Consider the following 14,081-nt stretch of genomic DNA (forward strand, 5'->3'; position numbering starts at 1 on the left):
AAATTAAAACTGAAAATGACATATTCCTTAATTAATTTTTTTTTTCAACAGCTTTCTTGAATTTTTCTTTATAAAACTATCTCGTGCCACGTATTGATTCTTGAAATTTGCAACTATTATCCACAGTGAAACCAAGTTGAATGGTGGATAGAGTTGACTCGGGATAAGATCAGCTTCGTTAAATATTAGAAAAATCAGATCAGAAGTCCGTAACCAATCCAAACAGTAAAGACGTTGAACTAACCGTAGATTTACACTTCAACTGATGACGTGTCAATACTTAATCCCAATTAAGTCAAAGTGATCAAGGAACGAAGTATAGTTAGTTACAGTATAAAAACTCTAAAAGCATATAAAACACATAAAGAGAGAATCCAAAATCTCGTTACTTCTTCTCTCTCATGCAACGTTGTTGAAGATCCTTGCTTCACTCCGATTTCTAGGGTTTTTTCTCAAAGGCGCACAAACCTCGTCAACAAGTTACAAGACTCTTCGCTCCGATTCCTCTGTTCTCAACAATGGCGGACCAGAAAGATCAAGCCCCAAGCTCTCCATCTCGTAAGTCTCTCTCTCTCTTTCTCTTCGTATCTTTCTCATGGGTTCTAGAGTTTCGGGACTCCTCTGTTTTCTCTTTTCTCCCATTGATGCAATTAGACTGATCGATGGTGAATTTTCTTGTGATCTTCTTGAACCGCGGCTGAAGAATCAACTGACCTACCGATTAAGAAGAGAGGTCTTACAGAGACTATCCCGAGCTATAGCTTTGACGACGATACAATCCTGTTCGGCTCCATGGACAAGAAAAAAAAACTCATCATACTCCAGCGAAATGCTTACTATTACGTTCTCCGTGCCTTCAGAGCAGAATCTCTTGCAATATCCACCGTAATCAAATCCTTCTTGTTCTCTATATGCATTATATTCGCTTCTTGTAAGTTGTGTTCATGTCTTCTGTTCTTCTTCAGCCTAGGATTATGATCATGAGAGACCTGATGAAAGAATTGAAGATTCACATCAACACTCATACTGCTTTTGAGGTTGAAATCAAAACTAATCCAATGGTTGAACAATTGAGGTACCTTAATCATGGCTTTTCACTACTGCAACAATGTGATCTTCTCCCCCCTGTTTCTTTAAGTTTGTGTCGTACCCCATGTTTCTCAGGAATGTTTCATTATCGTCTGATGAGAGGGAAACGCAGAAACTTACTGCCCCTGAACAACAGCAAATTACTGGCGTAGATGGCCAACCTTTGATCATTCGTATCGACAAAGACAATACGGTCAAAATTGTAGGTTTTTAAAATCATCTCTTCCTAACTCCTAAAGCAGACAATTCAATCTGGCTTTTGACTCCACTTGTCGTTTCCCTTTCTGATTGCTTAGGGAGATAGGGTTATACCTCCAGCAAAGATACATGATGGAAAGGTTATACCTCCAGCAAAGATACAAGACGAAGAAGCAAAGCTGAGTTCTACTTCTGACGGTCCACCTGTCCCAAGCTGGGGCCAGGTTTCTCCTCATTCTCTTATCGGAAAATCGATCGGTATACGAATGCCTGGCGAATACGAGTACATTCGATTCCAAATCGAACATTACGACGTGGAAACAGTAAGTTTCTTCATGCTTTTTTGTGTGTTGTTCATCAGGTCAGCTCTCAGCCCTTCTAAGAAATATAGTTTCCAAATCTACAGGAAACGCACTACCTGGTGAGTGCTTTCAGCAAAAAGGATGTTCAGGACCCGTGCAATTGGGTTGACATCAGACATGTAAATATCAGATTGTTCCATCTCTTTTTCAAGTTTTATACTTGCCTCTTTTTTTCAAAAGTTGAAACGCCTGATCTCAAACTTTCCAGATTCCGGCAGAGGATATTGAATGGCCGAAGAAACATCCCAAGTTACCAGAATGGAAAAGATTTCCTGAACCAGGCGAAACTCTCTTGCATGAAACCAGTACAGCTCGGAAGAAGAAGCAACTTCATGAGGTATCTTGCAAACAGCTCCAACAATTTTTCTTGTGATGCTTAACCCTTTCACTGACACAACTTCTCAATAAAACTTCGAATAGGTTGGCAAGACGAGCACTGGGATTCCTATCATCGGAAAAGTTGATAAGGGAAAGGGTCATGTGCAGTAGGATGCTGAGATGACAGATGCATGACAACATTCCATACCGGAACACTCTTATAACCTTGTTTGACATCTTTGGCTCTTTCTACAATCTTCTAAACTCATATTTTGCTGCTATCTGGAATCAGAGAAGTGTATAAACAATTCCAACACTCCTTTAAATGACTGCCTTGTGAACTTCTTAGAAAATTCTTGATCCTAGATAGAAGATAGTCAAGTACTGCAATAAATCATCACCTCCTTGACCGCTTCTTCGGCCGAGTAGAAGAGCCTGCTTCCTTTTCAATAGTTTCACTGTCTCGTTTTGCTATCAGAGGCGAAGACCTTTTAGAAGCGACACCAGTGGTTTTTTTAGCAGGACTACCCTTTTCAATTGTTGGCTTCTTCCCAGTTGATCGTTTCTGACCTGCAGACAGTTTTGCTGCACCCACTTTTTCATTCTTAATAATAGTTTTCCTCTGTTCAGCTCCTCTTTTTCCATTAGCGGAATCAGCCTTCACTGTCTCTGCAACAGTTTCAGATGATGAAACCCCTTTCATTCTTTTAAGAAAACTAGCAGCACTTTGCTTTTTTGAGCCACCACTCGTGTTGTTACCCTTCTTTTCTTGAACAATTTTCTTCGGCTCAGAGCTATCGTTTGAAGACCGGCCTTTACTAGGGAGACCCGCATTCAAACTGGTCTTAACGTTTCTGCTTCCTACTTTTTTGGCTGTTGAGGGTGCTCTTGCTCTAGTCATCTTCTTAGAAACAATAGGTTCCTCATCTTTATCAGAAGTTTCATCTTTCTCCTCCTCTGAAACTGGCTTCTCATCGACTGTGGAAACTACTTTAGTCTTTTTCTTTGACGGTTCAGTGACTGACGCTGAAGTTCTAACAGCCAAGGAACTACGTTTTCGACAAGCTATCATAGGCACTGAAAGTGTTGTTGGCTTAAGAGAAGGGACTGTGACTTCCTCCTTAGACGTCACCAAGGATTCTTCTTTTGGTGGTGGTAAGGTTTGTTTAGGAATCTTGAGAGTCATCTGTTTCTTGATGAGTTGGTAAAGCTGCTTTGCTGCATTAAACTCAGAAGATGACTCGCCATAAAACACTCTGCCATTGTTGATTAGTAGCAGTAAATCCCGAAAAAACTTGCTCCTGGAGTTTTTGTAGTAACCCTCTTCCACACGACTTCGAATCATCTCAAAGTCTATGTGCTGCCTTATTATCCTATCGTACTCAGGTGTTTCCTGCAACTTCGCAATCAAACAAATAAGACTCACGCTTTAAGACTAGCCGCATGACAATAAAAACATTTTTTTTTTTAAACATGGAATTTGAAAATTTGAATTGCTGAGACACAAAAAAAAAACAAAAATGTTAAAGATTTTAATTATTATTATTACCTGGCTCTCGAGCCGGCGCGAAAAGTGAGAGCCAATGGGGTGAGACTTAAGAATCTCGATGAAATCAATCAACGGCTGAGATTCAACGGGGTTCATATTGACGGTCAGAGATTGATCCTCGTTATCCGGTTGGTCCTGTTCTACCGTCTCCTTCCTCGGTAAGCTCGCCGAGCTCTGCACGTCACTCGTTTCTTTCGTTTCTTCCTCTCCCTTCGACTCGTCCATTGACTCAACAAACTCGGGTGAGTTATTCCCCTCTCTTACTGTGTCTTCTCTGCCCGAGTTCCCCGCGCTCTCGCAGCTTCCCCTACCCGAATCCTCTCTAACCGGTTTCTCATCGTTCTCTATCCGGTTCGGTTCTTCGTCCACCGGTTCAGCGATTTTAACATCTCTGTTCGTGTTATCAGATCCGGTTCCGGTATTATTGTCCTTTGGATCTGGAGAATTAACCGGCTCATCGACCGGGACGGCACCGGAGTTAGTACCCGAATCACGGTGGTTCTCTTTCGTCTCCGCGATTTTATCTAGATCTGAATCTTCAATCTTCAAGCTCTCCTCTCTCTCATCTTCCAATCTCTTCACCTTTAACTGCAATGACCTGTACTCACCAAATCCTCGATTCTAAATCTACGGTAATGCAAATCTGGAAATCGAAAAGAAAAAAAAAAGCAACGGGGTCGATTTGAAATTACGAGATGGATAGATCGTAACGTTCGACTTCGCGGCGGAGCTCGTCGACACGGAGCTTTCTCAGCTCCTCAAGCCATGGAACGGAAGAGATCTCGGCGGCGACGGTTTGTTCTCCTTCTGTAGATCCCGGAGAGACGAGTTCACGGGAGAATCGGCGCTTGAGATCGCAGTACTTGTGACGGCAGTCGAAGGCTGTGAGTGTACGGACAGTGGAGTTTTGTTTCTGGATTTCGGCGGCGACGGAGTCCCATGAATCAGTACCGTGACGGTGAACGGCGCAGGCGAGGAGGAGCTCCTCCATTGTGCTCCATGTTTGTTTCTCTGGAGATTTTTTGTCGTTTTCCGGTTTTGCCATTGGAGTTAAAAACTTTTTAATGATGATGCTTATTGTCACTTGGCCAATTTTTGTAGAAACTGAAATAGAAATGATCTCCTCTTCTACAAAATCGTTGTTCTTAACCTCCTCCACTAAGAAAGAAGAGACCTTAGGGGACTGATTATTTATTTTTATCTTTTTTGGTTGTCTGTCGGACAAATCATTTATGAAAGGTTTTATTTCATTGATAAAATTGTTTGTGACAGGCGCACCAATTGAGAAAAATGTTGAGACCAACTTTGCTCGTTTTGTCGTATCAATTTAGTGGACCCAAAAGCCCCAAGCACCGAATCCATTACCGGTTTTAAACCAAACGCACCCAATCAAGAGAGTCCAGATTTTTTTGTTTTATCATAAGCATTTATTAAGAAGAATTTGGCTTGTTGTACGGAAGCATTTAATTTAATCTATTTCCTAATTGTGGGACAACACAATACTTTCGTTCAGATTTTCTGCACTGTACAGTGACACTGAGTTATACAAACATATCCACCATACCGGCATTGACCTTAACCAAAGGATGGAAGAGCGTGGAGATCTTGCCGGGACAAACATCATGACCGGTTTCAACGACTGTGTCTTCCCAGGAGAGGGTACTGAGATGTTCTCACCCTTCTAAGAGCTAGTGATGCTAAAGTCTATATACACCTCCGTCGAATAGATAACCCAATCTCCCTCAAACCTTTCTTCTTTTGTTATCTCAGTGAGTTATATACATCAGTTGATTCATCTGTTTTTTTTTTTGTTATTTGACTCTTCACTCAATCCCAGTTTATCGATATAGGTATGGTTAACGATCGGAAACTTTCCTTGATTTCTCTTATCGATTACAAATCCATACATGATTCTTCTAAACTAAACCACACACATGCTAATGCCACCTAATAAGAAGATATCATAATACATTCAAGCTCATATTTCACTGAGAAAAAGAATCACCATCAAGCATTACATTGATTGATATAATGCTAAACCAGTTACGGACGGATTCAAATAAACTCAACATGCTCAACCAGTTTCCGATAAAGAGAGTTCAAAAGCATAATCTCATATAATAAAGAACTCTGAAGATTCCATCAAAAGATCCAAAAAAACAAGTTTACTGCAAATATATACAAAAGCAATAAGCTAATTTAATTAAGTCGACAAATGTAGTTTGCAATTCGAGATTTACCATTATTAGGCTCCTTTCAAGGCTTTCTTCAGCTCCTCTGCTACGTCACCTTCTTCCTTGCTTTTCTTACCTCCGTAATCCGACGTCGTAGTCGTCTTCTCGCTGCTCCACCGATCACCTCTCGATCTCCCGCCACCATTGCTGCTCCTCTCCTGTTCGCGGTACTTTGAGTGCGATCCGTAATCTATTGTTGCCGCCGAGTATGGCCTGACGTTTGACATCATCACTTCACGGAGATCGTCGACGGCTCTCTTTAACTGTTTGTTCTCCGTTCGAAGCTCCTCCATCTGCCGATTCACAGCCAAACACACCTCCGCCACGTCACCACTACCAGTGAGTTGACCAGGACCCGAAACTTTACCCGGATCGCTCGTGGACTTGGTCAATTTACCAGCATCCGAGCCGTCCACGTGTTCGATTCCGATTTTATTCATCACCAAAAACGGGAACCTCCTAAGCGAAATCGCAGCCGTTGGATCAAAATCGCGTCTAATCTCCGTAGGAACCCTAACGCCCCACCGGAAATTCAAAACGGCGCGTCCTCTCACAGGCAGAGACGTCCTCGCCGCGACCTCGACGCCTGAGAGCAAACCAGCGATATCTCCGGCAGAAGTCGAAGGCAGAACCGTGACTTTCCTAAATCCTCCGCCGCATCCGTTGACCGCAGGACTATCAACCACCTCAATCGACGGATCCTCTTCCGAAACAGATCCATTCATCGATTTGATCTCGAATCCAGACGAGGAATGAGATTTTTTGATGGAGAAATCTCCGAATTGAGGTTTGAAGTGAAGCATAAAGCTAGGGTTCCCTTTACCTAAGAGATTGAATTCAGCGCTCATGAGCATGGAGCTTGATGACGGCGAACCGAAAGATCCCGTCCCGGTTTTGACGATTAGAGAGAAAGGGTTCCACGAATCGTTTGGACGGTAAGCGACTTTGAGAGAAGGTCCGGATTCGAAGAACGTAGAGAGGTTGAGGCTGAGTTCCTTTGATTCTCCGGCGACGATTCCTGATTGAAACGGTAAACCTAAGATACTGAGAGGAACCTTAGCCCTAAAAAGAGGCTTTTGCTCTTCCCGAAACTTCATCGACGCCTTCATGATTCGAATCCAATAAGTTTACTACGGAGAGAGTACTACCAGTGATTGAGAGAGAGTAGAAGGGATTTTTTTATACAAGTTATTTTCTAGTTTTAAAAGAAGATTTCCATTTCTTTTTTTTTTCTTAAGAATTGGGAAATTTGTAAAAAGATTATGGTTGGACATGAGGATAGAGGAGGAAGAAGTTGTTTTCCAGTTTTACCCTCGTGTTATATGAAGAATAATGGATAATGCATACACTGGTCTGTGCTGTAATTACGTGGAAGTTCTGAGGCGAAAAAAGATAAAGCTGGTGAATGCTAAAAAAATGAAAGGTGGACAAGCCCCCTGGTGCTTTGTTTATCTCTTCTGTTCTACTTCTGTCCTCTTATTACCTCTTATCTCTTCTGTTTTTGTTTTTGTTTTCCCCTCTGTTGGATACATTAAGCCCGTAAACATAAATGGGCATAACTGACCCAAAAAGCCCAGCATTATACTATTACTAATGAGGCCTGTACGCTGGGCTCTCACTCACACGTGCGCTTAAAAGAGATCAACAAAAATTGCAAGAGCGTAGAAAAAAGGTTTAGGTTAGGTTGGTGGCAGTCTGATTTAGAGAATCCGTGTTTACTCTTTGTTCGTTGCCACTTTTTGTTTTGATACAGATTCTTATACAGTAATAATACGTTAACTTATACAGTAATTTTTGGATCAAATAAAAAAAATAAGGTGTACGTGTTCTACGAGAAGAACTGGAATACTTATCAACAAAAACAGATTATGATTATTATATCTCACGGTTTTATAGTAGAAGAATTTACCAAATTACAAACGGACGACTTTGCAATATGTATATACTGTTACTGTAGTACTATATTAATTCATCTACGATATCAAACACAAATATTTTTTATAAGTTCCACACAATAGAAAAAAAAAAAAGGGGCCATCTTTATTAGCTTATACAAAAATCACACTTGTTGAAAAGATGTAGAGGGGGGGTCCATAATTCCAGCTAAGCTATAGAGAGAAGTACAAAAGAAGAAGTTGTAAAAACTGGGAACCACGTCAAACACACACACACACATATGGAGAGGACCACAATCTCTACGGCTCTTGGTATGGACACGTGTCTTACATCCAATGGTTTAGTGCCCGCGCATGTGGGCCGAATCTAAAAAGAGAGAGAGCAAAGGACTCTGAGTCCCTGACGCACGCATTTGTACAAAAAGGCCTCAAACTACAGAAAAACCAAATCCTTTCCGTTGAGCTTTCTTCACCTCTCTCTTTTCTATTTCTGGCCGTTGGATCTCTTTCATATCTCTACTCTTAATCCGACGGCCACTGCCCCGTTGTAGTTATAGCTAGTGATCCAATCAATTCACCGTTAAGTTGAGTCTATATTTATGCAGTTTAATTCGATAATTAATTTATATAGTCTGTGACAAACTTAGATTGTGCAACAAATACTTTAAGGTTTTAATCCTTTATTTTTTTTATTTTTAACTGAGGATGATCGACACACGTTAACGTTGTGTATATATATATATTCTCTAACTAACTGACGTTTTTTAATCAGCATATATTAGCTCGGACTCTGGTTGTCTTCATTAACTTATTTTCTTGAAAAGTTGTCATACAAGATATTAAGAAATTAATTTATAATATAGAATCTATATAGCTATGCATATATTGGTAATATTCTTTCGTTATTCGTGGTTGATCACTAATATTGATGAGCTTGTAGCTGTACACAAAGATTTCGATTTGTTTTAGATAATGTATATACGTATGGGTTGGATGTTCCAAAAAGATATACATATAATTATTAATAGTATATATATAAACTTATTTTAATTTAAAGTTGAAATGAAAAATGATGAACGAGATAGATATATAGACGTCAGGAAGTGAAACTGCCCTCGTGCATTAAGAGATAAAAAGGACGTGATCAGACGACTAAAGGTAAAGAAAGGCCAAGTGAAAGTCGCCGCAGAGGCAGAGTCATGCCATTCCCATGTCTTCCTTCTTCACATTCTACTTTTCCTTATTATCTTTCACTTACCCTCCAACCTTTTGTACTAACTCTTCTAAAATCATTTCTGCATGTTTGTTAAAGGTGTTCTAAGATCCTTTAATTGCTTCACTAATGAATAATTAGGTATCCATGTGTATAAAAACTCGCTTGCATGCAGTTAAACCAATTAAATTCTGTTTGTGTGTGTGTGTGTGTGTTTATGATTTTGGCGACTATATATGTGTGTGTGTGTGTCTTTTAGCTGATATTTTAGACCAAACATGAAAGTTGAAACTGATGTAAATTAAAAAGTCGTCTATATATGCAAAAATTGATCTCTATCATTAACTTAACGTTAACATAATAATATAGTTAAATGGATACTGTATGGTTGGAAATTAGAAAGAAAAAAAAAACCAATCATAAGTTTGTTGAGTTTGTGTTCATTACATGGGGCCAAGTTTGCGAAATCTTACTTATCTATTCCACTTGCAATTTATATATCTATTATACACAAGCACACATATAAAAAAATTCCAACATCACATTAAATATTAAAATGAGATATCAAAAGAAACTACAACATGAACGATTAATTTGGTTAGTGGGAGGGGACCAATGTGCTTCTTGTTTCCTCTATTCCATGTCTTAAGAAGCTATAGCATACTAACACATCTTTCTCATAATACAAGAACTACATGTAATTAACAAGTCTTTAATGATAAAAATTATTTAATCCAACTAGTTTCTCCAATAAATGTATATCAACAAGACTATAGAATTTTACATTATGGCTATAAAATGATAAATTTCGGAGATGTGTTTTGAGTACAATATAATTATCAAATAGATAAACAACTGCCTATCACTATTTAAAAGGATATAAGTTCATACTTATCAACTTTTTTGTTCTCCTATATAACCTTCAAATATCTCTTCACCTACTATCAAATTCACCATCTCTCTCTCTCTCTCGCTCTCTATCTCTCCCCACTCTTTTCTCTCCCTATATTGCTAAACAATAAACCCTACTTATTCTGAAAATGGAAGCCACGATCTTCGGGAAAAGAAGAAGCTCATCATCAAGCATATCGATGCACAAACAGTCATACTCGATAACCAAATCGAAGCCAAAGATCCGAATAATTCACATATTTGCTCCTGAGATCATCAAGACCGACGTTGCTAACTTCCGTGAGCTCGTTCAAAGCCTTACCGGCAAACCAGAGGACGTTCAGAAAGCTTCCAAAGCAAAACCTATAAGAGATCTTCATCGTCTTCACCGTCAAGTACAAGACATGATCAGCACAGAGAAACTAAGAGAACCTGAGCAGCATTGTGATGATCAAGGCTTCTGCTTAAACTCAGAAGAGATCTCCATGACTTGGAACGGTAACAATGTCGCTGGTGAGAGCTCCGGAGGTTTCTTGAATGGTTTGGGAGATTTCGAAGGGTTTATTCAAGAACTTGGTGAATTTCCGTATTTGCCCTTGTCTTCAATGGATGCTTCTGCTTCTTCTAATTCCTCTTCTTCCTCTCATTTACATGGTGGATCAGTTTTCTCAGATTCTCACCACCAATTCGTGTAACTCTGTCTCTCGAATGATGTATTTTTTTTTTTCTTTTTAAATGGTACGTCTTATATTTTGTTTATTAGGTTTTTGTGGAAATGAATTTAATTTATTACATTTTCGTTTAGTTTTGTTTTGAGGAAAAGCTTGGACTCCTTTCATGCTTCCCTTAAAGGTCTCTTATGATTTGTTCATTGTGATAAACATGTGATCCCAATGTCTGTTTTAAATTTGTATGTTTACTGACAAAGAAAATTATGTATCATACTGGAAGGATGATGATATGTAAAATTTTCGTTTTGAAAAGTGACAAATGATGAGTAATGGTGATTGTAAACACCCATAAATTGTAAGCCCACATCATAATTTAATTTGTGTACAACCCCACATCATCATAAATATTAAATCCAATATATATTCACTAGTGAAATAGACAAGGCAAACATCAAATGTGACAGACAACAAGGTATATAGAGGAAGGCAAAGAGGTTTCAGTGTATTCGGAGATTTACTGTAAACTTGTATTCACTTTTTGTTTTTTACATTTAAACTGTCTAACTGTTGTATTCAAGATTCTCTACAACGCTCGATGAAGACGATGTTTCCACCCTTGTTAGAACTTCAGGCACTCCTGCGGTATCTCTTATAATCTACACAATTACAACAACAAAAAAAGACTCTGTTTTATGATATCCTGTTAGCTTTCAACTTCTATGAACATAATAACATTTCAGGAACTTACAAGAATCTCGTCGTCTAGATAAGATATCATGAAGAATCTTTGGTAAGTTCCACCTAAAAGTCAATAACAACAACACTTAAGTGGTTACAATGTTACATGTGAGGAGGGAAAATCTTAAAAAGATGCTTGATGTGCCTTACCAAGGGGAATTCTTAGACCATTGGCTAGAGTATCCTTGATAGGTTGAGGAAGCTGCTGCAACGTGGTAGAAGCTTGACCCAATAAACCTCTTAGCTGTTCAGGTACTGCTTCTTCAATAACCGTTGGCGACTCTAGTATTCCTTCTAAATACTCTTCTTTCATCCTTAAAGGCCCTTCTATTGTCAATTTCGATGACAATATGATTTTGTTTTCTATCTGCATATATTAGTTTCAACAGATACACTTTCTGAGTCTGGTACTACACATTCATAGTTCTTATCCATATACATAAAAAAAAGGTATACTCACCGAGTTAAGGAGTTTAATATTTGCAGTTGCCTTTGTGTTATTATCCTTAATAACTATGTCCATAGTGGATAGACTCACCAATACTGAAGGAAACCTCCTGCCACAAGACATAGGAATGCTTAGAACTCTCAAGATATAAACCAAAAGGTGTCTGTGGTAATCAATGAGCAAGATTTTTAAGAAGACTAACTCGAATATAACCCGAGTAGCAAGTTGACCAGGAGTGTTGGATCCAAACCACTCAAAACTCCATCTTCCTTCAAGATAAGGAGACCTGGAAAGCTAATTAAGAACCAGTTACAAAAAAAGGGCATTGGTCGGGTCCCTCAAATAAAACATCTTGAAACCGAGCAAGCAACCTACGTGGTTGGTCTAGGAGTTGGATTAAGCCGCTCAAGAGAAGTTATTCTCTCATTCACATCAATCCTTTGTATATCAGTGATCTTCCCTGTAACTAAAGCCTCAAATCCTCCAGCATCATTGAACTGTAGTCATTCTAAATTAGTTTCAAAACTTTCCAACAACATAGGGAAATAAAAAAAACACAAACTTTCACTTATCTGAGCAAATACTATAACTCAAACTTAATCCTCACCAAATTACTAAGAAAGTTAGAGCTAAAAAGTTTCAATTTTTATAAGACATTCGAAGAGAGATGAGAGAATCTTACGGCGAGAATCAGAGACTCCTTAGCAGAGAGACGCTCCATTTCCCTAGCGTAAACCAAAGGAATCCCTTGAACAGCTTCTTCTTGAACCATAGCTCTGCATATCATTCTCCGGCTCCTCTTCTCCGGGTGAAAACAGAGGGAAGCCTTCGTCGTCAACGGTGGTGATACGGACGATGAGAAGCTCAATTGAACCGCAGAGGTCCCAGAAACCGAACCAAGTTGTATCAGTGCCATTTGAAGATCAAAGATTGTTTTTTTTTTTTTGTTTTTCGCTGCGTAGAAATCTGAAGTATGAGTTAGGTAGCAGAAGACGAGAGAGCAGATTCACGAACTATTTTTTTTTTATGTGAAAAAAAAAAAAAAATTAAAATTGAAAAAGAAAACGACTTATAACAAAAATTGTACTCTTATGTTTGCCCGTTTTTGGGCTTGTAATTAATCATTTTTAAATTAAAAATTTTGTGTTAGCACTGCATAAGCAAGTTTATAACATCCTCCTAACCAAAACCAATAAAAAATGGGGTTTAACAATCTAAATCAATATAACACAAATAGTACTAGAACATCAATACATCATAATACAGAACAATGTTTACTCTGTTTGTATAATATTTGTAAAACAGTTAGTTAAACCTGTAATACATTAACAGATGCTTTGTATTTCAGGTCTAATAACATTTGTAAAATATTTTTAAAATTCCTGTAAAATATGCAACAAAATCATTATGTTTACTGTTAAAAAAAAAAAGAGAACTTAAATAAATATTAGTAAAAGAACATCTATGATATAAGCATTTTAATTTGCCTCCACACCATGATTTTGTGCATTTATTTTTTCTATGATTCGTTAGAAATATGAAGAGCATTTAATTTTTACATTAAGAAAGTCGAACATTTTAGGAAAACATATATTAATACAAAAAAAAAACTTTTACGAAAACAAGAACAAAAGTGTGAAAAAAGCTTATTGAACCCAAAAAAAAAAGCATATGAAGAAATAGAAGTAGAGAATGGGAAAACTTATTTTTGACACTTTACCATTATAATTGGTTAAACTTATTACTAGTAATTAATGATACTCGTGCTCTGACACTCTGTATCGAATTAATTGAGAGGTTTTAACATACTGTATATATTTTTAATTCCCATTAACTCGTTTTCGTGGGGGAAAAAAAAGAAAGGGAAAGAGCCTATAAAGGACGATCGATATATATTTAGGTGAGATTTGTCTATGCAAATCAAACCCTAAGTTAACATTTTCTTGAAGTTTCCTCCATTATAATTATTAAAATTCAATTCAAGATCGTTTTCTTTTATATAGGTTTGTAATTTTTTCTGAACAAGAAGAAGAAAAGATGATGAAGAAGTCTTGTTCCTCACCGAAGATGATGATGATCAAATCCTTGACCGCTTGTCTAATTTTGACCCTTTTGATAATTTCGGTCGCCGCACGAGGTGGTGGTGGTGGTGGTCACGGAGGTGGCGGTGGTCACGGCGGTGGTGGTCACAGTGGTAGCGGTGGCCGTGGTGGCAGGTTTGTCTTTGGCGGGGTCCCTCATCATCGTAACAGTGCTTCTGTTAACGGTTCGAATATGGGTCTAACGATGACATGCTTGGTGTCTTCTGTTTTGTTCATGTTGTTCCAAAGATTCTGAACTTACAAAAAAAAAAAGATTCTGAACTTAGCAGAATTATTATGGCTTTTTCTTTAATAGTAGTTATAGACACTTTATAGTTTTTTTTTTTAATTGCGTGTAAGTCACGGATATATATCAATCATATTTTATGAAATT

General features: G+C 38.2%; 4 protein-coding genes, 1 long non-coding RNA gene and 1 pseudogene across 9 annotated transcripts; 3 read left to right on the plus strand and 3 right to left on the minus strand.

Moving 5' to 3' along the window:
• Positions 1–230: 230 nt before the first annotated feature.
• On the minus strand, positions 231–4,863 carry LOC109126193 (uncharacterized). 2 transcript variants are annotated; one of them, XM_087464869.1, is made up of 4 exons: positions 4,209–4,863; positions 3,517–4,114; positions 1,080–3,366; positions 231–989 (listed from the first exon to the last, which is right to left on the minus strand). In XM_087464869.1, the coding sequence occupies exons 1-3, from the start codon at positions 4,559–4,561 to the stop codon at positions 2,365–2,367; spliced, it is 1,953 nt and encodes a 650-aa protein (XP_087320995.1). In that variant the 5' UTR covers positions 4,562–4,863; the 3' UTR covers positions 231–989; positions 1,080–2,364. The 2 variants fall into 2 exon arrangements, with proteins under 2 accessions (XP_087320995.1, XP_087320996.1); XM_087464870.1 differs by having other exon boundaries at positions 1,080–3,360; positions 4,209–4,821.
• On the plus strand, positions 418–2,417 carry LOC104712481 (protein EMSY-LIKE 1). 2 transcript variants are annotated; one of them, XM_087464872.1, is made up of 8 exons: positions 418–558; positions 704–885; positions 966–1,075; positions 1,165–1,291; positions 1,386–1,610; positions 1,694–1,768; positions 1,858–1,986; positions 2,070–2,417. In XM_087464872.1, the coding sequence occupies exons 1-8, from the start codon at positions 519–521 to the stop codon at positions 2,136–2,138; spliced, it is 957 nt and encodes a 318-aa protein (XP_087320998.1). In that variant the 5' UTR covers positions 418–518; the 3' UTR covers positions 2,139–2,417. The 2 variants fall into 2 exon arrangements, with proteins under 2 accessions (XP_087320998.1, XP_087320997.1); XM_087464871.1 differs by having other exon boundaries at positions 1,694–1,986; positions 2,070–2,207.
• A 746-nt stretch (positions 4,864–5,609) lies between the features above and the next one.
• On the minus strand, positions 5,610–7,162 carry LOC104712483 (uncharacterized). The gene has a single exon (XM_010429393.3). It carries the CDS (start codon positions 6,857–6,859, stop codon positions 5,762–5,764), a length of 1,098 nt encoding a protein of 365 aa, XP_010427695.1. The 5' UTR covers positions 6,860–7,162; the 3' UTR covers positions 5,610–5,761.
• Positions 7,163–9,789: 2,627 nt separating this feature from the next.
• LOC147939088 (VQ motif-containing protein 25 pseudogene) lies at positions 9,790–10,543 on the plus strand (annotated as a pseudogene). Its single transcript, XR_015566962.1, has one exon. The product of XR_015566962.1 is annotated as a VQ motif-containing protein 25 pseudogene (transcript).
• Positions 10,544–10,823: 280 nt separating this feature from the next.
• On the minus strand, positions 10,824–13,989 carry LOC104792094 (putative plastid-lipid-associated protein 9, chloroplastic). 2 transcript variants are annotated; one of them, XM_087467285.1, is made up of 8 exons: positions 13,669–13,989; positions 12,289–12,572; positions 11,982–12,103; positions 11,809–11,892; positions 11,619–11,715; positions 11,309–11,525; positions 11,169–11,221; positions 10,824–11,076 (listed from the first exon to the last, which is right to left on the minus strand). In XM_087467285.1, exons 2-8 carry the CDS (start codon positions 12,520–12,522, stop codon positions 10,981–10,983), a joined length of 903 nt encoding a protein of 300 aa, XP_087323411.1. In that variant the 5' UTR covers positions 12,523–12,572; positions 13,669–13,989; the 3' UTR covers positions 10,824–10,980. The 2 variants fall into 2 exon arrangements, with proteins under 2 accessions (XP_087323411.1, XP_087323412.1); XM_087467286.1 differs by lacking the exon at positions 13,669–13,989 and having other exon boundaries at positions 11,809–11,900; positions 12,289–12,652.
• Positions 13,450–14,079, plus strand: LOC147939089 (uncharacterized). Its single transcript, XR_015566963.1, has 2 exons — positions 13,450–13,506; positions 13,610–14,079. It is a non-coding gene; the product is annotated as an uncharacterized LOC147939089 (long non-coding RNA).
• Positions 14,080–14,081: the final 2 nt, after the last annotated feature.

This window comes from Camelina sativa, chromosome 9, assembly GCF_030686135.1.
Source record: "Camelina sativa cultivar CO46 ecotype springtype chromosome 9, ASM3068613v1".
Lineage (NCBI taxonomy): Eukaryota > Viridiplantae > Streptophyta > Magnoliopsida > Brassicales > Brassicaceae > Camelina > Camelina sativa.

Bases quoted from the DNA above. Each gene is read 5' to 3' on its own strand.
- LOC104712483 (XM_010429393.3), bottom strand. From the start codon at position 6,859: ATGAAGGCGTCGATGAAGTTTCGGGAAGAGCAAAAGCCTCTTTTTAGG.
- LOC104792094 (XM_087467285.1), bottom strand. From the start codon at position 12,522: ATGGCACTGATACAACTTGGTTCGGTTTCTGGGACCTCTGCGGTTCAA. The intron at 11,526-11,618 runs GTGAGTATACCT...TAATATATGCAG, and splicing joins ATATTAAACTCCTTAACTCG to ATAGAAAACAAAATCATATT. The intron at 11,077-11,168 runs GTAAGTTCCTGA...GTAATTGTGTAG, and splicing joins ATCTAGACGACGAGATTCTT to ATTATAAGAGATACCGCAGG.
- LOC104712481 (XM_087464871.1), top strand. From the start codon at position 519: ATGGCGGACCAGAAAGATCAAGCCCCAAGCTCTCCATCTC. The intron at 1,076-1,164 runs GTACCTTAATCA...CATGTTTCTCAG, and splicing joins CCAATGGTTGAACAATTGAG to GAATGTTTCATTATCGTCTG. The intron at 1,611-1,693 runs GTAAGTTTCTTC...CCAAATCTACAG, and splicing joins AACATTACGACGTGGAAACA to GAAACGCACTACCTGGTGAG.
- LOC109126193 (XM_087464869.1), bottom strand. From the start codon at position 4,561: ATGGCAAAACCGGAAAACGACAAAAAATCTCCAGAGAAACAAACATGG. The intron at 4,115-4,208 runs GTAATTTCAAAT...TGGTGAGTACAG, and splicing joins CGTTACGATCTATCCATCTC to GTCATTGCAGTTAAAGGTGA. The intron at 3,367-3,516 runs GTAATAATAATA...TTGATTGCGAAG, and splicing joins CGCGCCGGCTCGAGAGCCAG to TTGCAGGAAACACCTGAGTA.